Source organism: Condylostylus longicornis, unplaced genomic scaffold (genome assembly GCF_029603195.1).
Source record: "Condylostylus longicornis isolate FDR11 unplaced genomic scaffold, ASM2960319v2 ptg000014l, whole genome shotgun sequence".
Classification (NCBI taxonomy): domain Eukaryota; kingdom Metazoa; phylum Arthropoda; class Insecta; order Diptera; family Dolichopodidae; genus Condylostylus; species Condylostylus longicornis.
In genome coordinates this window covers 2,435,130-2,461,570 of record NW_026577983.1, presented here as the reverse complement: position 1 = coordinate 2,461,570, position 26,441 = coordinate 2,435,130, and the positions used below count along the sequence as shown (strand labels likewise).

General features: G+C 22.6%; 2 protein-coding genes across 2 annotated transcripts; one reads left to right on the top strand and one right to left on the bottom strand.

Moving 5' to 3' along the window:
• Positions 1–6,980: 6,980 nt before the first annotated feature.
• Positions 6,981–23,512, bottom strand: LOC129605796 (xaa-Pro aminopeptidase ApepP-like). The gene is made up of 13 exons (XM_055515746.1): positions 23,393–23,512; positions 21,331–21,454; positions 20,962–21,133; positions 20,631–20,870; positions 19,497–19,592; positions 17,254–17,450; positions 16,703–16,968; positions 16,421–16,570; positions 13,823–13,952; positions 10,643–10,712; positions 10,164–10,262; positions 8,348–8,523; positions 6,981–7,231 (listed from the first exon to the last, which is right to left on the bottom strand). Exons 1-13 carry the CDS (start codon positions 23,452–23,454, stop codon positions 7,103–7,105), a joined length of 1,911 nt encoding a protein of 636 aa, XP_055371721.1. The 5' UTR covers positions 23,455–23,512; the 3' UTR covers positions 6,981–7,102.
• A 1,595-nt stretch (positions 23,513–25,107) lies between these two features.
• Positions 25,108–26,362, top strand: LOC129605737 (26S proteasome non-ATPase regulatory subunit 9). Its single transcript, XM_055515650.1, has 4 exons — positions 25,108–25,298; positions 25,577–25,724; positions 25,777–25,937; positions 25,998–26,362. The coding sequence occupies exons 1-4, from the start codon at positions 25,194–25,196 to the stop codon at positions 26,211–26,213; spliced, it is 630 nt and encodes a 209-aa protein (XP_055371625.1). The 5' UTR covers positions 25,108–25,193; the 3' UTR covers positions 26,214–26,362.
• Positions 26,363–26,441: the final 79 nt, after the last annotated feature.

Below are 26,441 nucleotides of genomic sequence, written 5' to 3'. Positions count from 1 at the left end.
GTTACATGCTCTAACAGCATATACAACTTAGTTACCGAAACGAAGTATAACAGTTCTAAATTTCCTATAGCTCATGTAAATTTATTTCCAAACTTTTGGCATTTAGATATATTACATTACATACCTACCACACATTATAATGGTATAGGGGAATTTTTCTAGACGAATCGCAGATTAAATATTCTTAAAACGTGTAACTAAAGTCATAAAAACTTTTTTAGTGCAAAAAATAAAAAATTATTAAAATTTCAATCAAATAATTACCATTACTACTCGTAAAATAATTACGATATTAGAGTAACATTTCCTTGAGAGCATAATAAACTTGAGATTTCATGTGACGTAAGTTATTAAACTTATCTTACGTTAAACTAAATTTAAACGTGCATATATTTATTTAGATTTATATAAAAATGGCGACAATACAAAAATCGCATTATTTATTAAGTTTATATTTGAAATTTTATGTCTAATTAAAAAATAATAAATTATTCAATATGTGCTTGCGGTTCATAAAGGTATACTTGATCCTAAATTATAAAAATTAAAGTTAATCAAATTATGTTAAATGATTCTTAAAATAAGAAATTTTCTGAAATTAGCTCGAAGTCAATGTAAAAGCATTTAAGAAATCTCCAAATGTGAGAAATTATAAATCTCCTCTCGCTAAATTAGAAGTAAGGAGTTGTCTTTGTGTTTTTATTCTACTTCATAAATTACAATAAATTAGATTATAAAATTTTAAAATACGTACATATCTAAAATTTGCGTTATTCCCTTAATAGTGCATATAACTATATACAATAATAAACTAAATAAATAACTTCTCTTAATCTTGTAACAAAGGTATCATTAAAATATATGAAAAATTTAGGTATATATTTCGTATGTGATTTCTTTATTACTTTAAAATCTGTTATTATACTATTTAAGATATGTGCGAAATAAAATTAAAATACCTAAAAAAATTAAAATCCCGTATACACATAAATGCAAATAAGCGCAAATAAACAAAATATATTTGCACATATTCGAAATACAGTAAGTACACACAACTAAATGTATATTGCACACCATAATAATCTTTTATAGTCAAAGTGTAATTTCTGTTATAGTCTCGTCCTTCTTTTTCATCTCTTAAAACTATCATTTAACTATGATTTTTTGTCTGAAGAAAACTGGCAGGCAAAAATAAAAAAAAACAACAACAAACATAGAAATTCGATTTAAAAACAAGAAAACTCCTTATATATATACCCACCACACATACATACATTTCTTTAATACTCAGGATTTTTGACATCGTTTAAAAAAGATAAACCGTTTCTATACAAATCCCAAAGCTATAGTTATTTAGGTAACCAATTATTATATAAAAAGAAAAAAAAATAATAAAATAAATAAACATTTATAAAGAAAAAAAAAACATTAACCAAACAGGAAAAAAAAATAACTATACATTCCAAATAGAAGATATCCTTTTTCCAAAGTATTTATCTTTATTGCAGGATAACGCCAAATTGCTTTTATACGTATTATGTAATGTATAATTTATATATGTACGTACATTGTTTGCACTCATATATACAACCATATTAATACACACATATGTACTTATATGCGATATCTAAAAATTGAATTCGATATTTTTTTACGTTATTTTGGGGCTACTTGTAATAAGAGCACACATTTTTTATACTCAATAATAAGAACCCATGTTATAATATCCCTTTTAAGTTTACAATATATTCAAATTTTTTTGTCAACAAATTTAAATAGCTTTCTCAATTTCAATATGTTTTGCAATTGGATGTTAAGAAGCAATAATAAACTTGTATACAATTAGCAATCATAAACATTAAAAACTGGTCAGTGAAATGTTTTCAATAAATTGCTTCGAATAAAAATTTTAATTATTTTTTAATAACAAAAAGCCTCTAAAAGCTAGTAAATAATAAAAAACAGCAATAAAACTGAGGAATGTTACACTTACGTTCCTCAGTTACGAACTCAATGAGAATTGGTAAAAAATTCTTATCATGAAAATAGTATTTCAATTAATAATACACACCGATTTACATATAAATTATGAATATTCTGAGGGTTAACATTATATTGTTAAAACTCTCACTAACATATAAAAAGCAATATCCAATATTAGTTTAATAAAAAGGTTTACATTAATTTATAGGATGTTAATAATTAAAATTCAAAAATAGTGTTAAGCAAAAAATAACAAATCAAATAAAGGCTTATTTTAATTTCATTACCGAATGAAAGACGTTTAGTATTTACCGCTTCAGTGTATTTAAGAAACTGAAAAAGATATACGTATCTAACAGGTCATACTACAGGACCATAATTCCCGATTTATTTGCAGACTGCGGAGCAAATGAAAAACACTTTATTATATGTAGCCTTACCCTTTCTTCTTGCACCAGAAATTGGTCAACAATGTAATAAAAAAAAATTTACAATATTAACAAGACTTTTACAATTTATGTACCTCAAAGTTGTAGGCAACACTTTACCCATATGTATATCTGAAAATCGAATATTTTTTTTTTCATAAATATTTTTCAGTTTTTTATTTTTATTTTTCTTCTCCATTATTCGATATCATACAAGAATAGTATGTAAATAGTAAAGTGTGTAATTGGTTTTATGTTTACTTTGCATCAAAGAAAATTGGCGTTTAGGGAAATAATAAAAAACAAAAAATCAAAAACAAAATGAATAAAATAAATTTTTTCTCTTTTTTTTCTATTTTTTATAAAAAAAAAAAACATTTTTTTTTTGCTTTTACTTGCTATGAATAACATACACGTATAAATATTTATATTTTATAGTAAAATAGTGAAAAATTATAATCAAAAAATAGTTACAAATATATACACACTTATTTACATATTTTAATGTTATAATGTTATGGATATACAAAATAGCATAACTGCATGATTAAATTCTAAACGTTCTAACTGTTTCTAACTCCATCATATATACACAAATAATTTATATAATAATCCTTTTATAACAGTATTTCCAGTTTCTATCCATTTTATATATAGTATTTTTTATTTATTTTATATATTATCCACAAATAATTATATATATATCTATAAAGACTCATCTTTGATAACAATATAACAGTTTACAAAATAACGATATATGATAAAATCACAACAAAGAATAACAATATAACAATAGTTTTACATAAAAACAAAAATAATTTATTTATACGAGTATTACAATATACAATCATATATATATATATGTAATATATGTACATATATAATATAATAATAATATATATATTAATTACAATGTATATAGTAACATTGGCAAATATAGGTAATATTGTAAGTAAATGAATTATTGGAGTAAGTATGTATGATACATAAACATACATATAGATTCATACATACTCCATATAATAATTGTGTGTATAGTATAATGAGTGCGGTATAAAATTTTCATATGACGGTGTAAAATTAATGACATAATAACATTAACATATGATGCTATTTTTATGATATTTTATTTTTATATATGTGTTGCGCTTATTCTTAATATTTTTTGTGATACCTATGTATACATACTTACAACATATCCCGCATAAAATGCAAAAAAAAAGAGAAACAGGAGTCAGGACTATGGAATCCACTTTTTTTGTTTCGTTCGTATAAAATGTTCATCAAACACAATTCTTTGCATTTACTTTGATTTTTCTGTTCATTATTTTTTTCCTTTTTTTTCACTTATTTCTTTTTACTTTTTGTTATTCATTTAATCCTTATTTTTCTTTTAATGTAAAATAAAAATATTATATTGTAATGTTATACATAAAAGAGAAGGAAAATCTTTATATTACGCAAGTATTTTGTTATAAGAGTTTAGTACATATGATTGACATACATACATTTATACATATATTTATATATTTATATATATGTACATGTATAATAATAATGTATGTTGTAATATGCTTTTAAGAAAATTTGATTGAAATTCATATTATTTAAGATTATATTGTAATATTTACATAGTATATTAAACTTGGTTACCTTATGTTACCTATATTTATTTTTGGTTGTAAAATATACTAGTATATTTATGTTCCCTTATATTATATACACATATTTAGAATTGTAAATAAATATAAGATATACACATATGGTTATACTTTAAAATATGATGTTTTAAGTAATCTCTTGAATTAACCTATATATAAAAATGCGTGTATGTAAGTACCTTGTATATATATTTATTTATTTCAATCATGTATACATACATATATATTTATGTGTATTATGTATATTATTTATTTATAATACACATATTAGTTGATGAGTTTGAAAACAAGAAAGAAACAAAGTAATTTTTGATGACATTATTGTTTAAGTTTTATAAAAGATTTTTTTTTCTTTTGTAAATGATACGCACAATAAACATTATGTACATATGAACATTACATACATATAATGTTTATATATTAAATGCTATATGTTATATAAATATTTTATATGATAAAACTTTTAAATGTTTTATGAAAGAAGATATGTTGTAAGTCTTAATTAACATTTTTTCAAAATTATTGAAAATATCCATTGCTGCATTTTAGACTCCTCGTATAGCCAAGTTCAATTCATATCATTCCAATATTATACATATATAACCCATATATGTCAAAGTACGACAAATTTCTAATAATACGAGATGAAATATTGTAAGGCCAACATGCAGAAATTTCAAATTCAATAATTTCTATGAATGGATTTAAACTACATTTTATGTATGATTTTTTTAAACTACAATACAGTAATCATATTACTTAATACTTTGGAAGTTATACTTATATTAAGCGTATAGGTCCCAAATCTTTGATTCTTAAAATACTCGTATATTATAATTTCTTGTTTTTAAAATATAAGCACATACAAATTAAACAAGGTTCCATGCCTATCCAAGTTATTGCTGTGTGCAAAGGTCGATTTCGAATAATTTGTTTTTTAAATTTCTAAAAATTAGCGTTAAAATCTTTTCTTATACTTTCTTTTTAAATATATGTATAAAGTTTTTGAGTTTAACTACAACTTTTGTGTTATTAGAGATAAAGAATACGATATTTTAATTATAAAATATAGTTAAAACATAAATATATTAGAAAGTATGTACAGGTGAATTTACAAATAGTGTAATACAATAGTATATATTTCTTCCACATTATGTCTATGAAATCTACATAAATATATTTTGACATACAACACGTACCACATGCATACAAACACTCATGATTTTTTTTTACTTCTCTAGCTTTTATTACAACCTACAGAATTTTGTTTGTCTGGAAGGTATTGTTTTTTGGTAATTTAATTAAAATATTTGTACATACAATGTCTATACACATTTAAAGCGACCATTATGCTTTAGATTCATATGTAAATTCTATTCGTATATTATATTGTGTATAAGAATATAATTTGTACGTTAACAATTTAAAGGAAATTTAGAAAAAAAAAGGAAAATATTTTAATTTAACCGCTTTAGATATTTAAATATTACGGCGGTTGTTTTTAAATACCCGTACAATTTTCATATTTTGGTTTTCTCTCTTTTTTTTTCCACTTAACTGAAACAATTTACATTCGCACCAATTTACGTATATGTGTTTATATTCATATATGTATATCTCGTATACCTTCATACATTTTTATAAAAGAAAACAAAATATGTTTTTTAATTTTACTTTCTTTTAAATATAAATATTTGCGTACTGTATATGTCACATATATAAATATATATACAACTATTAAAAGTTTTAATAGTATAAATGATTCTTTAAGAAAAAGGATACGCATTAATTATTTTATATATAAAATATATAAGATTATTTACATTTGTGTACATAAGTATGTATACAATTGTATTGTTTACCGAAATTATTTGTTTATTTAGAATTTCACAAAGCGTTTCAATTTTTTTAGAAATCTTTGTTGATTTTTAAGTATACGTACATATACAATACAATATATAAAATAAAGATACAAAGAAAAACAAAAATTCAATTTTCGTACAATTAGGACTTTTTACCAAATTATAATTAGTTAAACTTAAATGAAACCAACGATAAAATTTTAATTAAAATCAAATATTTTTTTCATAAATGATAATGTCTAGTCATATTACTATTAAATTTATTTAATTACGGTTATATGCTCTCCAAATCTAACACAAAGCATATTTTAAAAGATCATGTGTTTAGTAATGTAATATAGTGGAATTCTGTTTAAAGAAATTTTATTTCATAAACGTTTTAAAGATATTGTTCTAGAAATAAGTGCTTATTTGATATTTTTTCAATTAATATTTATAATAAACATAGGTACACTTGTATAATTAGAAAAGTTAATTTTTTTTTTAATTCAATTCTGCATTTAAATATATCTATATGTATGCGTCTCTATACCACAATAAAAGAACGAAAACAAATCATACCCATTTTCCTAATATTTATTTTTTAAATTTAATTTTCAAAATAAATTCAAATTTTCTCCACAAAGCATATGGGAAAAAGAAAGTGTCACCAATTTTATTTCTAACTCAATTTTTGTTTATTTATTTATTGTAATTAAAGTATAACAATAGAAAAAATAGTAACCTTTTTTAATATAACTAGCTATAAGTATTATAAATTTAAATTCACATCTAAATTATTTGCTTAAAATTTCCACTAATTTATTTTGCGTGGTCTGTAATTAGTGTGAAATTTCTTACTCAATTGATGGACATACATATATAACGGTAAGATGACTAATTTATCAAACACTTTAACGCATCAAAGCCTTGCAATTTTAATCTAAACAAATTTTTAATTCAAATTTTCAAAATTATCCGAAAAATAATAATATAACAATTTTAACATTTGGGCAAGACTCATTATATCGCATTGATCTAGCTGAAGAAAATTAAATTAATTACATATCAAAAACATGTCAAAAACATCTTTAATTTCTTTTCAATATTTTCTTTGCTAACAAATACAAATTAATACACAAGACATAATAAAATTAATAAATTTTTCTTTATTTTCTTTTTAGTCCTTTTATCCGGTGGCAATAATTGGAATTGTATCTTGCAATAACCATTTATAAGTTGCAGTTAAATTTGCTTTAAGTAACATAGGTCCAATAGTATCAATGACTCTACGATTGAAGTCATTTACAAATTTTGCCTATAAAGAAATATAAAATTAAAGTAAAATTTCACCTCAAGTATATTTGTAATCAGGTATAAAGAATTTTTTTTAATTCAATGATGCTTAACTGTGTAAATCACAATAAAGGTATATCATATAAGTATACATATATATAAGTACATGTAAATGTATATATGTATATGAAAAAACCTGCATAATAATAATTTTACTTTGTTGAATTACTTTCCTTTTTTTTTATTTTCTATGCATCTTTAATATATTAATGAATAAAGAAGAATGAAACCTCTTATGCGGTAAAATACAAAGGGGTGGTCAAAGTTTTAAATGCATTTTATACACATCAGATTAAATTTTAAATTAAATCTGAATTTGATGAAGATCTAATATGTAATCGTAGCAGTACATCAAATTAAAGCTAACGAAAAAAGTAGCAAATTACCGATTACCATCAGATTTTTTGCTAATTTTCAAAAAAAAAAACATCAACTAAACTTGCCGACAATCTGCAAAATTTATCAATTTATTTTAAATATTACTATCAAAAATTTGACATAAGCGTATAAATGGAATCTGATGTATAAATGCTCATCAGATTTTATCCTGGTAAGTTAAGTGTAATATGTAACGGCATACCTAAGAATGATGTATAACTGGCACCGTTTATTTTGCAAATTTTCAACCAAAGTACCCTCAAGTTCCATTTTACAATGAAACAATATTCAATATTTAATTCAGAAATAAAGCAATCATTAAGCTGAATTAAATTCATGTGTAAGATGGATGAGATTTACAAACCATTTAATATATAAAATACATTAAGTATTTCTGAGCTTGTAACATTAAAACTTTGAAATATTTTTAAATTTTTACTTCTTATCAATTAGACCATTGTTGGTACAAGACTAGTGTTGATAATAGACTAGTATTGACAATATGTACCAACACTATATTTATAAGAAATAATTAGAAATGTCAAAAATAAATTTAAAAGTTACAAAAATTTTGAATTGAAATCTTTTCTTTTAAATATTTTTCATAAAACCTAAAAATTTTAGCCCTGATTATATATAAAATACACTTGTTTTTTTTTTTATTTTAAAAAATTTATTTAAATATATGTATGTATCTTACCTCCTCCTTATTCAATAAGGATGTTTTAATCATTTTTGTCTGAAGTGGTGCATAAGTAATTGACTTAAATGTTAAAGCACCTTTACCAGAGAAAGCATTATCCATATCGGATTTAACAACTTGAATAACATCTTCAATTCTTATTCCAAATTGGCCATCTAGATAAAGTCCAGGTTCTTTTTGTTGTTGTTTTATACAATTTCCCAAATAGTAAGTGCACAATATGTACATACATAATATACATATGTATAAACATAATACAACATTATAGTAAAAATAGAAAAAGAAATGAAAATTTATTTTTATATTCTTTCTTTCTACAATTTGTGTAAAAATAAAATAATAAAGGTTTTATTTTATAATAAAAAAAATAATAAGGAGTGCAACAAACAATGTGATTATTGTACATACATACATATATATACATAATATATATAAATTTATATAACCGTAATTTTCTTAAAGAACTAAAACGATAATATTTTATAATATAAAGCTGATTTCTGTCCAGACTATATTCGTATGCTTTTAAAATATAAAAAGAAATTTTGAAAATCAAAAAGCATCTTATTCTTGTTAACAATACAATGACTTTATTCATTGTTTAATTCTATGATTCTAGGCATTTTGACAGGATATTTATTTTTATTACCTTTGTAAGAATATACAAGACTAATTTCTAGAAGTTCATTGTTGTCAGTTTAAGTCATATATTAAAATGAGTTGCAATGAAATCTGTCATACTTTAAACTTCATAAAATCTAATATCAAAATGTCATTTGCAAATATAAATTTTGTATACTTTTTAAACTTTTTGAATTTTTTGAGTTTAAATAAAATATTCTATTTTTTGTTGATATATATAAATATATATATGGATGTATGTATAAAATGCGATAAGTTTTTTCTACAATCATATTATTTGATATATGCAAACGAAGGTACATATACTATTGACTTAGTATGAAGGTTAATTTTTTTCATTTTTAAAAATCTTAAAATGTGACTTTGGCTATAATAATTGAATAAGTTTAAAATTGAAGCAAATAAAATCACTAAATTTCTTCGAATATTTCTTATTCATGAATTTCGAAAAGAGAAAAGTTAGTGTTCAAAGTGAAAAAGAATAATAAATTTTTCTTGTGATAGCTATCTATCAATTTTTTCTATTTTTAAAAAAGTACTTAAAAAAATTTTGACACAAAATTGTAAACCGTCGAAAGTTGTAAAAATTTGTAAATCTATTCATAAATTTCGTCTTAATATTTTATTTTAATTACTCGTAACACGTTGAAATTATGTAATTTTAATTAAACAATTGTGCTTAAGTTATAATTTTTTTTTTTTTTTTAAGATAATTTTTAATCAAATTGCTGTGGAAAATACTGTACTTCATTGTTATGTTTCTTATTAATAGAATTAAATTTGTAAAATATTTATAAAGCATACAAAAAAGAATTGGAGAGTTAAGATCAACGCAATTTCCTAATTTACGTATTAGAGAAGAAAAACACATTTCACATTTTCATTTATAATTTTTCCTTAAAAATCATCCTTTCAATATTAATTTTCTTAATTTTCATATAGCACTAACGCAATCGAAATAATTAGATGTTGAACACAAAATAGATCTAGGCAAATTTGAATCAAATAAAACCATCACATTTTATAAAATTACTTTTAAAAAAACAATCAGCTATAAATTTATACTTCATTTAAATTTTAAAATTCAATAAATTAAAAAAAAAATATAACAAATATTCTATGTAAGTCCAATAAACCGATATTTTTTTTTAATACAAACTTTTTTACTCACCATTAGATGTGAACATATTCACTTCTGCCAGTGAATTGCTATATTTATGGATGGATGGCGGATATTCATGCACATAAAGAAATGCTCCAACTCCATGTCCTTTTTTTTTTTTGTTTATTTTTTGTTTTTTCATTGTACAAGTTGCATGGAAATGAAAAAATAAAGTTAATTTTGTTGAATTTCGAATATACGGATATCAAAATTCATACATGTATGAATTGTGCATTATGATATGTAATATGACTTTAAATTTTTTCTTATATAAAAATAAAATAAAAATATAATTTGAAATATAAGAATTATCATGCTCTGAATATTATTGCCAAGTATCACCGGATACCTGTATTTATATAATATGTACATGCACATGTGTAAAACTGAAAATATGTATAGCGCGTATATGTACATAAGAAAGAATTGTCTTTTTCGTGCATGAATAGAGTTTAACAACATCTGTTTAAAATTTTGTAATAACTTACCAGTACCGTGACCATAATCCAAGCCAGCTTGCCATAGAGGTCTTCTAGCAACATAATCGAAATAATTGAGCTGGAAATTAAAAAAAAAATACATTGTTTATGTTTTCATTTATAGGTGTACGAATGTATGTATTTGTCGAGGTATGCTTGGTAAATTATAAAATGCATTCTTTTTTTTATAAAAGTAAACATATTTACTTATATAAAAAAAATACATAAATAATTTGTAAATTCATTTTATGTTGAATAACTTTCACGTATTAGATTGTTTTCATATGAAAATATAATAAATATTTATATATGTATAGGTATGTAAAATTTCTCATAGACTTTCGATTGCTTTTCTAATATAATTATTTCTCATAATAACCCTCTATTGTTCAGATATTGACATAATGAAAGGTTAAGAAATAACAAATACTAAATATAAAACTAAAATACTCTTCTTATTAGGGTTCTAGTCTACGGCAGCTCCAAAGAACGATGTGTTACATTTACCATTAATGCTAATTTTATTTCAATTTCTTAAAACCGTGTTTTGAGTAAGCATCTGATGCAGCTGTATTTGAGTAAATTTCAAAGAAATGCTACTATTTTCAATTAAGTAGGCTTTTTAAAACTAATTATAATTTACAAAATAAAGTAGGCTTTTTTAGAAGAAACATTCTTTCTACCTTTATAAGAAATATATTTTTTTTACAATTTTTTGACTCTGACTTTCTAATTTTAATGAAAATTTGTTTATATGGAAATTAAAGGCAATATTTCAGAGCTATTACTTTTAACTTTTAAAAGTGTATTCAAATTTAATACAAAATGCTGAAAAATATAATAATGAAAGCATATGTATATGTAAGTATATATATGGACGAATTTATGAAAATAATGTGTCCTTTAGAAATTGAACCATATTTTTTTAAGCACAATATAAAATTTAAGGTAATTAAAAATTTTCCATGTTAAATATTATAAAAAATTACGCTTGCCGGTATGTTTTTTTTCATCTGTTTGGTAAATCCAAATTAAAATGCAAACAGAATTTTTACAAATTAATCAACTATAATATCGTTAAACTAAAATTACATTAATCACATTCTGAATAATAATATTAATTTCAATAAAATAAACATTTAAACACAAAAGGACAGAAGTCTTTTCAATTTTTGGAATATTGATTGATGAGAATTTAAATAAATTTCATTATAGAACGTGTATAACTAACAATTGCTTGTATTAATTATTATTTAAAATAATTCTTTTTTTTTTTTGTTTAATGTGAGATGAATGTCAATGAAATATATGAAGAATCATTAAATTATAATAATTTTTAGTAAATTTACGATAAACTACATATACCGGGTGTTTCGCATAAGGTGGCAAATAATTTCAGGAACGATTCTTTGATCATCCTGAATTATGGAATTTCTACATAATCAAGGCATTCACACTAAATGGCTTCTTATAAGAATATAAATTTATTAGCCATATACCTACATACATATAAAAGAATTTATAATATTATAAATTTAAGGTCAAAACGAAATTAAACTTATTTGCATTAATTTAAATCATATACACACAAATTTGTATTATATTCATTTCTCTAAAAAATTTTTTACATATACATAAATATTTTAAATGTTAGAGTTTCCTCGCTAAATATCTTTTGGTTTTCCTCTATTTTTATGTATGTATGTATGTATTGATGTAAAAAAAAAAAACACTTTAAAAAATATTTTGGCAAAATCCAGCATGTAAATTAAAACGCATAAAAAAATATAGTGTTTGTTCATTTTTTTTTCAAGAGTTTTAGTTTGTGTTTAACCTGGTTATAAGAATCTCTGGTGTCCTACTTAATTTGTGTAGGTGTGTATAAAATGTATATGCATATATAATACATTCACAAAACATATAAATAAATTGACATAAATACTATATGCAAAATAAAAATAAATACGCATTTATCCTCAGTAACAAAAAAAAAATCACAAATTTTATTCAGTCCACTAACGAGTCATATGTGAATCTTATGTCCTTATATTTTCTCAGTTTTTTTTTTTATTAAAATATAAAAATGTTGATTTTTCCAAAAGAGTTCAATTCCTATTGTTGTACATTATGATCAATAAGTTCAGTTTCGTAGAAAATTTTTTTAAATTCGAATTTGAGTTTTTGAAATTTGATGTATTGACATTAATGATTTTTGAGTGGAGGTAAAACTATAATCGATTGCACATTCTTAAAATTACATTTAAGATTGTACGAATATTGACATGTTTTACTTAATGTTCGAACTATAAAATTTAAAAAAAAAAAGAAATTCAAGAGCAAAATTTAAAATAGAATACGTTGAAGGAAAGAAAATTATAGGTCGAGCTGTTGAAATGATTCTGACAATTTGAGCTTAATAATATATGATAATATATGTATGTATGTAATTGTAATTTAATAAGAAATTGAACTTTTATTTAAGTCAAAATTTGTTATTATATAATAGTTCACTTTGGTAAACGAAATGCACGAAAATTTCTGGACGTTGATGCACCAAAATTATTATATAATTCTTGCCAATGGCAATAACTTTCTGAAAGTTTTCTATTAATAATCTCCAGGAAGGCATTTGACTTTTCGAAACCATAGAAAATTTCTCTAATTTTCCGAGCGTATTTTTCAATTTTGTTCAGCTATTTATTTATTACTTATTTAGTTCATCTCGTATACCATAGGATTCAATGTGAACTCCTTAATATAGGAGAGCCTTAAATTATATTGCTTTGTACCTCATTAAACAAATTTTATATATTTTATTTTTTTTTTTTACATATACCGTTTAATACAATTGTTTACTACTAGAAAAATTTTTTAACAAACTTTGGAATTCTATAATTCGTAAATACTCCAATTATTTCGTAATATCTTTATAAAATTTAAAGATTACAAGTATGTGTACAGTATGCACATTTACCTACTTTACTTTTATGATTTTTCAATATAATTTCAACTACCCACACAGAAGTTCACAATATCTTACAATTTTATTACAATACAATTGCATATACGCATAAAAAAATATAACGTAATGGAATTAAGTACGTATACGTCTATAACAATAACTTCATACACATATACGTACATATGATTATACACATTTTTTAATTTTTATATATATTCTCAACTTACCGATGTTGTTGATGGGAAAACTGATGTTGCCAAAGCAATAAATCCTTTAAGAACTCTCGTAAAACATTCCATTTCAAAATCAGTTGGTGTGCCAAAATGCATGGTTCTTGTCACATCCGTTGTACCATCCCTAAATAAATTTTCATTTCAGTTTTATACTTCAGGTTCAATTTAATAAATAATATAACTATATATAGTTCAGTTGGTTCCAATTTCCAAACAGCTATCAAGTTTATTTAAATTTTTTAAAAGTACAAAGTAAAAGAAAAACAATTTTATAAAAATAATACAAAATATAAGCGAAAAAAAAAAATGAATTTACATTTTATGCACTTTAGTTACAATATATGTACGTGTGTGTATAAGTAACTAAACGTTGTAAAAAAATATATTCGATTAGATCAGATCCTTTATATGAATACATAGAAAGGTAGAAAGATAATATGTAATAGGTATGTAAGTAGTCTATTAGAAATTTGTTTGTTATTTATACCATAATAGAAGGCGCTTAAAACAGCAAGGCATTGGATAACAATAATGTAGAAAAAAAATATAGAAAAAAAGAAGAAAAACACCAACATAATATATAAGCGTTGGCATCACGACCAGAGGAAAAGTTGGAAAAATATTTATTATTCTATTTTTTTTTTTTCATTTTTTTGTTTTTGTATTGGTCTTGTATTTCGTTATCAACCTAGAATAAAACAACGTAATAAAAACAATAAATAATAATATAAAATTTTGTGTGTATGTAGAAATTAAATATACATAAGTATCTATATATATATATAGCATCAATTATTACACACATTTACATATTAAATTCACATACCTACGTACATTATATATGCAAATACAAAATATTGAGATAATATACATTGAATCTAAATCAATTTGAATTTATAAAACCGTAACGAGAAAAATGTTTTCCATTAAAAAATAAACAAAATAAAAAAGAAATACAAAAAATAATAATAACGGTAGAAATTTTCAAAATAAATATACAAATTGAGTAAGAATACCAATAAAAACATAAATGTATAAATATACATACATATATATAAAAAACAATGTAGTCAGAGTATATAACATGCCAACAATAGGGTTAATATTTTTTATTAACAAATTCAATATTATAATTAATATTAAAAAATAGAAATATTAATTCTATTAAAATAAAAGGCCTCCAAAAAATCTTATTATACTAAATAAGTAAAATAATTTTTTATTTTACCGATTTTCTAAAAATGCCTGACCATGTTAGCAATTGGATTGTTTAAATGCAAAAGTATATCACATAGCTATCTTCTATTTTATAAAATTTCCAATTTCTTCAATAGTAATTTTATTAATACTTTTTCAACAAAAATTTTAAAAAATGTTGTTATAAATGTTCGTATGTCTGTTTAGAATACTTTTACACCCTTTAATGTAGAAAACAAAATTTTTAAAAGAAAAATTTGACCTTCCCCCGCCTCCCAGACTTTATATAATAAAGAGTATTTGTTTTGTTAGCAGAAATTTTTTTTTGCAACTAAAAAGACCAGCCCTTTCCATGTTATTGCCTCTCGAAATACGTAAAAGTCGATAGCTAATAGCAAAATCTGTGCCATCAAAAAATAGTTAACCGTCAAACTACACCATTATTTTAACGCTTCTTTCAATTTTTTTGACACAAAATGTATGCACCAATGTTTTATATTTTGGTATATAAAGAAAAGTAATTTCAATAATGTAGTCACATGTAGTATTTTCACATGTTCGAGGGAAAGTTCAACTTTATAAACTTTATTATAACTGAATTTTATTATATAATTGTGAATTTTATTTTATATTATCAATTAGTATTTAAAGTAACCTACGGTAACAGACAAAATTAAAAAATGAATCAAAATTGAAAAAAAGAAGAAAAATTTTTGATTTTCCTAAAAGAATACCACAAAATTTTGAAAATATCATCTTGTATTTACAATTTTATAATAAAATGAAAAAGAAATATTAAGACTAAAAAATTATTCTAAATGCTTAATATTTCGAATTAAATAAATATGGTTGAGTAAGATGTGAAACGTAAAATCAAATATATTGAAACATTTCGAATAATTTTTCATTTAACAATTTTCAATATTTTTTTCTTTTTACTTTGAAAAATATTGTTAAAATAAAAGAAAGAAGACAAAAACAGAAATGAAGAGGAATCACATAAAAATATCGGAATATCGTTGTTACATTTCGACATATCCATAAATATTTAAAATCACTTTTTTTGTCTGGCTAATGTTATTTCTCTATTCTTTTCATTCAATTTAAAAAATATTTTTTTTTATGAAAATAAATTCAATGCTTCATGAATCATTTTGCATCCTGATAGTATCATTCAGAAAATACATTTTATTTTTTATTTTTTATGTTTTTCTTCTTGAAATATATATTGAATTACGATATCGTTTTTATTTATTTATTTATTTATTTATTTTTTTCAATATATATATATATAAATTTTTTAAATTATTATGTAAATAAGGTACTCACCTACATAAACGAGAATATTAAATATTTCATGTAAACACTTACATATACATATGAATTTATATTTACCAATATTGACCACCTGAATCCAATAAATAAATTTCATTACGAGTTATTTGTTTTGCAGTATCTTCTTCTGGACTATAATGTGGCATAGCTGCATTTGATCCAACAGAACTTATAACCGAAAAACTTAAACCAATATAATTGTCTAGTTCACTATTGAAGAAATAAATTAATTTTATGTATATAATTTTTACTTATTTTCAAAAATAATACATTAAAAATTTAAAAAAAAAATTTACGATATTAAAAATTTAATTTGTTTAAGTATATAATACGAGTATGTACCTTCTAAATTTCGTTAATTTTTCAGCACCTACAAATTCTGTTATATTCTCTTTATCAATTGTTTCATTTAACCAATGCATATAACGAACTAATGCATAAGCATCTCGTATATGAGCTTCATTCATACCATTAGCTTCTATATCATTTTTAATACATTTAATACTTGCTACTAAATCACTTATATGAAGTCTTCCTTCTGGTATTAATTCAACAATTGCATGACTAGCTGGTGATTCTACATAAATTTTATCATTTGTTTCATTTACCTTAAAATTTTATAAAAAAAAAAAGTGGAAGGATGTAAGGTAATTTCAAAAATTTTTTCAAACTTATATATAGGTACACCATTTAATACTTGTAATAAGAGACATAAAAATTTATATTTCCTTTATTATATTTATTTTTTTTTTTTTGAAATTATGAGATTTAGTTCAAAATAGACATTTATACGTATACGTATATAGCTAATATTCAAAATATTTAAACTTATGTGATTTCAGAATTTCTCATATTTTAATAATATATATATGATAAAAATATGTAATACTCACCATCCTAGAAATTTCATCAAATACACTTTCATATTTTCTTAACTCAATAGTTATTCCATGAGAATCAAAATGTTCATATATGGAAGGCGTAATTCTTTCCTCATCAATGAATAAATATAATTCATTCCTTGACAATACAATATATGAAAAGAATACAGGATTATATTGAATGTCGGAACCTCTTAAATTTAATAACCCTGAAAGTATGCAATGTATACATGTATAATATTAATAATAATAAAAGAAATTGTTTTCACTTTATATAAAAAATATTATAAATAAAGAAAATTTCGTAAAAAAAAAAAAACTAAAGTATACTACAATACTTTATAATAAACGAAAAACTCTTAAGGCCATATTTACAATAATAATATCATATTTAAAATAATCAATTTTTACATAAATGTACACAAGAAAAAAATATTTGTAAAATTTATGTGTATCCTTATAGGGCACTGATATCACAATGTAAATATTTATATAAATATATTTTGCAAACGGAATGGATAATATTGATTTTTTGGAATTTAAAAAAAAAACACAACAAATTCAAAATTTGAAAAGAAAAAATGGGTTGTAAAGTAAGTTTGCAGTACCGTACGTAACAAAATGCACAATTCTTCTATTTATTGATACTTAAAGCTGTTATATTAATCTTATGTTAGACATTAATCAAAGCTAGAAATGCTATCATTTATGGTAGTTAATCCTTTATCCATCCATTTTTCTCAAGTTCATTTAAATATTTATATTTATCCTGATTTTTAATTGAGCTGATATTTATTGCAAAAATCAGCCATTACTCAAATAACGATTACTTCCCTCACATACCTACATAAATATGCCTAAAATTACTTCATATAACATTAAATTTCATAGAACAATTGCATTTTCCGATCAAAGATCTAATTTTTATCATAATTTTTAAATACTAAGTAGCTATAATAAAGAAATTTAAGAATTTTCTATCCAAAATTATAAAGTTTTATTCTGAAAGAGTCATTCAAAATTCGTAATTAAAATTACACAGCTATTTATATAAAATTTATCGAACTATAAGAACGGACAATTTAAAATGCTATTCTGGTGCCAAAGATAAACGGAATTTTAGAAATTTAAATAAAAATTTTAAAAAGATTGATTCTTTCGGGGAACATCGGATTTTTCCAAAAGAATAAAATCAATATTTTATAGATTATTTTTTTTGTACTGTCCGAGACAATATAATTTTTTTTATAAAATTTTTATCATATTTAAAAAGAAGAAACAAAATTTTAACTTCCTTTACATTTAATGAATCGAAAAAAAAAATTTTTAAATTTATATTTCATCATAATTTTATTTTTCTTTGTTTTTTTTTTTTGCCTGAAGTAAATCTGTATATGTTAAATAACTTTTTTTACGGTCAATTTTCCTTCATGTCCTTGTTAAATTAAGCCGAAAAATTTTTGAAAATTTTATATTGAAAGTATATAAATATTGGTTAATGTATAAAATATAATATAGTTAATAGTATTTTATGCAAAAAAAAAAATTCACTTTAAATGCACTCATATATAATGTTTAAATTTTTTTTTTTGAATTGTTCTCAAAAATATGCCCATATTTTTATAACATTTTCTTGATATTAAAATAAAAAAGTTTATAAAATTTCGAGGTAAATATATCCTCCAATTCTTTGCAAAAATTATACTTAAGATTCTTATACGAGTGCTATACTTTATTGAATTTGATAGATTCTAGACTCTTTATTCCATTTAATTTTGTTAGACGTCTCATATACTTCAAGTGAATTAATGGAATCTCTTTATTTTTATATTTTTCTAATAATTTGTTGTTTACTATAGAATTGGCAAAAAATAAATTTCTGGTAAAATAAGATGCAAAGCACTAGATTTCTAATTCAAATTTCAAGAAAAAATAATAAATTTTTCTAGAATAGAAGTGAATTTAGTCACTCGAATTTGTTTAGTTGGAATTTATTCGAGAAAATTTTTTGATGTTTGGATTTTTTATAAATGTTTAAAATGTAAAAAAAATGTAAACTTGTTATTGAATTGAATTTAAAAATTCACGTTCCTGTCCTTTCTATTTTGAGTGCTGTAAGAATTTTTAATGCAGCATATAAAATAAAAGTATCACAGGCATATTTTAATATTAAAATTTTTCCTAGAATCATTTCAAAAAACTGACGCACTATGTATCAAATTGGAAATAAAAACTAAAAAGATCTTTCTTCTTACATGCGATATTATCCAACGTTGGTATTACAATAAAATCAGCATCCTTTTCGATAAGTTTAGCCCGAACTTGGTCCACTTTTTCACTGATATTCCTTCCTGCAATTAAAAAAAACAGGTACTTAATTTTACATGTAATTTCATCGTTTTAAAATTTTTAATATTCAACATTTTAAAATATTATATTTTTGTGTTAATTCTCACAGAAAATTTAAATATTAACATTTTAGATAATTGACTAAGAACATTATATATATTTTGTTACTTAAAAATATTCAATTGTAAGTTCACTAAGATGGATTTGTAAAAATAATTATTCCAGTTAACTTTTAAAATCGGCTTATAAAATTAACTTAAACTCGGCCTTTTAAAATTTTTTACAGTTTTCTAAGCGTGTGATTCTTACGTCAATATAACATTTTTCGTGTTTTTTAAGGCAAACTAAAAATGTATACACTGAAATATGAAAAGGAGTTCAGAAATGCGGTCATTCTTCTTCACTTTTTTTTAAATTTGATTTGTTAAAAAAGTATTTTACGAAAATTTTATTATAACTTTCTTGCAATCAGTTTTACAATATCTACTTCTTACATTCAAACATACGACGAATTACATACATACACACATCCGGTAAAGATGATATAATTTTTATTTGATACAACAATAATTGTGTAATTAAACCTGATCTGAAAAATTTCTCAATGAAGAACACAATAAAAAATAATTAAACAAAAAAAAAAAATATTTATAAACAAAAAAAAATTTTGCGTTGAATAATTAAAAGTTCACAAATAGTGAATGGTGATTGTGAGAAAGGTCAGTATTTTATTCAAAAATTCGCTTAGATTGCATTTAATTAAATATTCGAACGCAATCAAAAAAGTTGAAAAATACAATTTTATTTAAAATCGTGCGGTTGTGTGATAACGTTCCAAGCTTATATATGCCAACTAAATTTCACTACCAAAACAATTTACTACAACCCATGTGAAGATATTCAAACCAATCTTTATGAATTTAGTAACGACAGTAAATAATTAAATAATGTACAATGTAATTAATGAAGCATAATATTTATATTATATGGTTATATTTATATACTCTGTGTATATACATATCACGTATTATGTAAATTACCTGAAAATTTTAAAGGTAATGAGAAAATTTCATTTTTCTTAACTGATGGTTTCTTTTCCCACACTTTATCAACTAAATTATTTTCTATAGCAACCAAATGATGACCTTTTTCCCTTAATGAATTTGAATATGTTTGAAACTTATTCCATTCCATACATTTAGAATCAAAACCAATTCGAGAATTATTTTTTAATAAATTCATATTTAACCAATCTTGTATTTTCGGGACATCAGGAAGACCTACATATATGTATAAATTAAAAAAGATATGAAAAAAATTAAAATATAAAATCAAAAGTAAAAAAAAAAATACGATAACACTGAATTTCACCTGTTTTCATAGGTTTCCAACAACTAAGTTCAAGTTGATTATCAATCTGTTGAAAATAACGACTATCTGTCCACAATAAAGCTTCGTTCTCTGTTATAACTGCCTCTCCGCCACTTCCAGTAAAATTAGTAAGAAATTTTATTCTTTTATCTGCTTCACTAACATATTCACTCTAATTTTAATATAGTACATAAAATAAAAGTAATTTTGATGTTAAAAATGTAGATAAATTAAAAATAAATAATTAATTTTTGTATTGTGTGTGCATGAATCATATATATACAACATATTATATAATACGAGTATTATACCACGAAAATTTGTAATTTAAATTCAATTTAAATATGAAATTACGATGCAATAACAAACCTGATGTGCATCACTCATAGTCACGATATAAGCTTCAATGCTTTCATTTTTCATAAAGTATCGAAGCCGTTCCAAAATTTGGCCAGCTTCCGTTTTGTAACATTCACCAACAACATAAGAGCAACTAAAAATAAAACCAAAATCTTAACTTGGATCGACTTCAATTAAATAAACTTAAAACATTAAATTTAATAAAATAACAATAAAGATAATTTTTAACTTAAAATTTAAAACAATTGTACAAATTATACATATTATGCCTACAAGAATAGTGTGTATTAAAAGCACTCTTTATTATTGAAGTGCAAAGGTAGAAAAGTAAAAATTATAACTGATTATAAAATCAGTTTGACACGCGCAAGGCCCTACACAATAAATTATGAATTATGGTTAATAAATCATTAAAAAAATCTAAATACATCACTTATAAGTATGTACTTTAATGATAAAACAAAATAGTGTTCCATTTAAAATTATTCAAATATATTAAGAATCTATTAAAATTTACTTAATCAATGTCAAATTAAATTGGAATTTAACATAAGTGTTCATATTTATCGACAAGTAAATAGTTAAGAAAAGATTAAAATTTCTCATTAATCAAAATAAATTCATTAAGAATAGAAAACATAATAAATTATTTTGCCAATAAATTATAGAAAAAATACTTATAGATAAAATTGATTTAGGTAATCAACTCTGTAATATTTCTTTAATCTGCCAAAAAATAATAAATTTACAAGATATTGTTAAAGAAAAAAAACACGGCAGAAACTTTAAAAAGTTATTAAACTATAACAATTTGCATATGGTTGGAATCGAAATTCTGCATAGGCTGTGATGTCAAAATTTTGTATAGGGTGCTACAAACACCTTAATTCATCAATTAAAATATTGTTTAATGTAGTTAATAAGTTGGTATTAGATTTCAATCCAAGTATAGACATTTTTATTAATGGTTTTCGAAAACTCAGTTCTTGAAATTAAAACTATAAATCTTTAGAAGTGCTACTTTTGATTTGAACATAAAATTTTTAAACTTTTTCAGTTCCAAATTTAAGAACTACTTTTTCGAAAATCTTTATTCTTAATAAATATCTTAATGCCTCTGGAATGTTAAATGCAATTATCATTAACCCTTTTTTTCAAGTCAATTTTTTTTAACATGCACTTATATAGCTTATATTATGTGTTCACAATACATTCGTCATTATTTAATTAATTTGCTTAAAATTTTGGCTTTGTTTTTTTAACAATTTATTTTGACTTTGACAATTTTTTTTAAAACTGTGTACACAAATTTCTTTTTGAAAAATTATGTGAGAACGTGTGCACTTGTTATGCAAAATAATTTTGAAATTCAAAATAAATCACAACTTTTAATTCATTGAAATGGAAAGGTAGTTTTGGGTTTAAGGTGCTTTGTTAAAATTTAAATTATATATAGTTTTACAATTTTATATTTTATGAATTAAATATTCTAGACTTAAAAATATTTAAAACAGAACATTATATTTAAGAACTTTGTTTAATTATTATTTTTAATACACTAAAAAAAATTAATTTTTGATTAGAATATTTATTTATTGGTAATTTAATCCTTGAAAGTAAATTTTTATTGATAATTTGAAAAAGGTGCGAGAGATTTAGTTATTTTATTCTCGACTTTTGAACAAACAAAATTTTTAGTTAAATTTGTAAATTATATTTTATTAATTTAAAAATAAATGATCGGTGGTACAGAAAAAAAATATTTGTAATGAATTTCTAAATATTTATTATTTCAATTTAAGTTTTATTTAAATGAAATTTTAATTTCAATATTCTAAACACAAAACAAAATATTTTTAAATGGACAATTACTGTCATCTCTTTATATATTTGCAATTGTAACGGTATTTGATAAGCAATTTTAACTAACACATATGTACATACATTTTACACATGTACGCACCAAACACAGAGCGTTATTAATCAAAACTAAAAAATTTACAATCATCTTCCAAAAATTTTATTTTACACTACAATAGTAATTCTTTATTTTTTTCATTCTTTGATTTACCATATAATTATTTCCAAAAATACAATATTGTATAAAAAATTTTTAATAAAAAATTTTTTCATTTTCAAAAAGAAAGAAAAAAAAAGCCGCGAATTTCTTTTATTCACCAACAAATCTAATTTTGCACTAAATTCAAAAACGTGAATGACTCTAAATAAATACTTATGTTTTATTTCATCGTTATTTGATAAGGCATTTTTAAATATTCATTAAAAAGAATATAAAAAATTATAAAAATCTATCATAAATCAAAATTCTTACATATATATATATATATATTCATGTTGGTATATAATATGTACATATGTATATTTATGCCAATAGCACTTAAGAAAGCAAACGATAAAATCAAAATCATTTTCCTTCATAAAACTTAATCCACTTGAATAAAAAAAAAATTATTTACAACGGGATGATAAAATTCTAATCGATTACAAAATTAAAACGCTCATATATTTTTAATATCACCTTAATAAATATATATAAAAAAACAAAAAAAAACAAAAATTTACGAAGAACACAAATTTCTAAACAAATTCTAAACAGCATGTAGTCTTCCCATTCTTGACAAACGCTATTTACATATTATAATTAAGGTTTACAGGTTTTGTTGTGCAAATTAGATTAATATAAATTGTGTACATACCTACATAATACATATTGTATTATATACGGGCACTTTTTTTCTACTAAGCAATTAAACTCATTGCTTGCTTCCTCGTCTAGTAATTATACTAAAATGTTTATAACATTGTATTAAAAACTATGTTACTAGAATTACTCTTGTTCTAACGTTATATTAATTTATGATACACAATATTTGAATGAATTTTAAACGGTTTCGAATAAAGTATAAATCAAAATATTAATTTTCATATCAAATACATATTACGTAGACATTATGACATACATACATTATTTCAAAAATTATTTACTCCTAGCTATGTTACTTTGCTATTTTCATACAAAATTTATCATTCTATACAATATTATAAAAAATAAATGAATCAAATTATTTTTTAATTAATCAATCATAACAAAATTAATTTTTATACACTTAACATACAAACATTCATATAATATGAGAATTCATGTACAGTACATACTTATATCACTATGTTTTTTTTGGCTTTTAGCATAACAAGTATACTGACATCTATTTTTCAGCTAAGCATCTGCATAAAAATGGTTTTTGTATATACTAATGATTTAGTTCTCATAAAATACAAATGTACTTTTTCTAGAAATTTAATTTTTAAGTGTCTCTCATTTTTTAAAAAAATTCCTGGTTCAAAAACAAGTTGTGCCGTTGAGATCGTATTGAGTTTTATCGTATTTATCTTGGCAAAAAATAATAAGATTTATCTCGTGATTAATAATATCTTTCACCGAAACGTAATTAAATGTTTAATTTTTTGACAAGTCGTTCGATTTTAATATATACTTTGACGTTCTGAAACAATTGCTTAGTTGTTAATCAAATTATTTTAAAACTGGCCTTGAACCTTCCTACGTATTTATCTAGTAGGTGTCTGGTGTAAAAATCTAGATGGTATCTAGTAGGTGTCTGTGAGTAAAAAAACTAATTTAGAAAAGGATAAACTTTAGCCTATGTTTTCTTGATATTTGAGGTTTGAAAATATTCCGCCAGAGTTTTTATTTCACTTATCTTATATTTAGTCTAGGTGACGTTTCATTTTGATGTGAAATTTATGGTGAATTGGCAAAAATAAATAGTAAACAAATAAATATTCCTAAATAAACCACTTTAAAAGATTAGAAGAAATTTTTATTAAAAAAAATGGTTGTCCCGGGTTCTTCCAAAAAAGAACAAACTTTGAAATTGATTGCAGAAAAAGATAAAATAGAACAAAAAATTAAAGAATTTGGAGCAGTTCTTGAAGCGGTATGAATAAAGTTATAGATTGTATACAAAACGGGTTTTATTTTTAAATTATTTCCTTACTTCGATTTTCAAGATATCAATATGTATGTATGTAGATTTATTTATATAAATGTTAATTTTTTTGTGAAAACTTTAATTTGTCAATTACGCATAAATTTTTTACATTTTACACTTTTTCTAACCGATTATTGATCGCCTATTTAATAAGCAATATAACGCCAACGCTATATATTTGTGGAAAGCTATTCATCAGTTTCCTTTTGATTTTCACTTTTCAGAATGGAAATATTGGAATGACTGGTTCGCTTATAGATAATGAAGGTTTTCCTAGAAATGATATTGATGTTTATCAAGTTCGTACAGCCCGAAATCAAATAATATGTCTCCAAAATGATCTTAAAGCCCTAATGAAAGAAATTGAAAAAGGTAAAATCATTACTTTAAAATAAATACCTCATTAATTTAAATGATTTAAAAGGTATACATGAAGTTCATGCTGAAGCTGCCGCTGCAAGTTCAAGTACATCTGGGTCCACTAAAACAATCGGTTTAAATTCGAAAGAACCCGAAGATGAACTTCCATTGGTTGCAATATGTAAAGTAGATTTAGTATTTGAGGGGTCACCGGCAGAAGACGCGGTAATTACAATATTACATTTTCGTTTATTTATAGAAATTTTAATAAAAATATTACTTTAGGGAATTTGTGTTGGTGATCAAATAATTGAATTCGGTTCGGCCAATTCAAGAAACTTTAAAAAAAATATTGCAATCATCGCTGAAATTGTTAAAAACAAAGTTAATGAACGTATACCAATTAAAATTAATCGAAAAGAGCAGATAATTGAAACAACTTTAACTCCGAGAACATGGAATGGCCGTGGCTTGCTGGGGTGTCATATATTACCAATATAATTTGCCAAAATTTTTAATTGTTATGAACTTACATCCAAAATGAATTAAACATCTAATTCATAAGGTTTTAAATAAATTCTTGTAACCTATAAAATTTTAAAAATAATAAACTCAAAATTTGTTTAATTAATTTATTGAACTATTTGAAATGTTTTAATATTAATATTATGTTAAATTCCCAATTTGTTTCATAAATGTTAATTTATATACACTAATTTACATTATTAA

Coding starts and splice junctions, on each gene's coding strand:
- LOC129605796 (XM_055515746.1), bottom strand. CDS start 23,454: ATGAAAAAATTTTTTATTAAAAATTTTTTATACAATATTGTATTTTTG. Junction 21,455..23,392: donor TTTTTGGAAATAATTATATG/GTAAATCAAAGA, acceptor TTTTATTTTTAG/TTGCTCTTATGTTGTTGGTG. Junction 8,524..10,163: donor GAATATGTTCACATCTAATG/GTGAGTAAAAAA, acceptor AACAACAAAAAG/AACCTGGACTTTATCTAGAT.
- LOC129605737 (XM_055515650.1), top strand. CDS start 25,194: ATGGTTGTCCCGGGTTCTTCCAAAAAAGAACAAACTTTGAAATTGATT. Junction 25,299..25,576: donor TTGGAGCAGTTCTTGAAGCG/GTATGAATAAAG, acceptor TTCACTTTTCAG/AATGGAAATATTGGAATGAC. Junction 25,938..25,997: donor GGTCACCGGCAGAAGACGCG/GTAATTACAATA, acceptor ATATTACTTTAG/GGAATTTGTGTTGGTGATCA.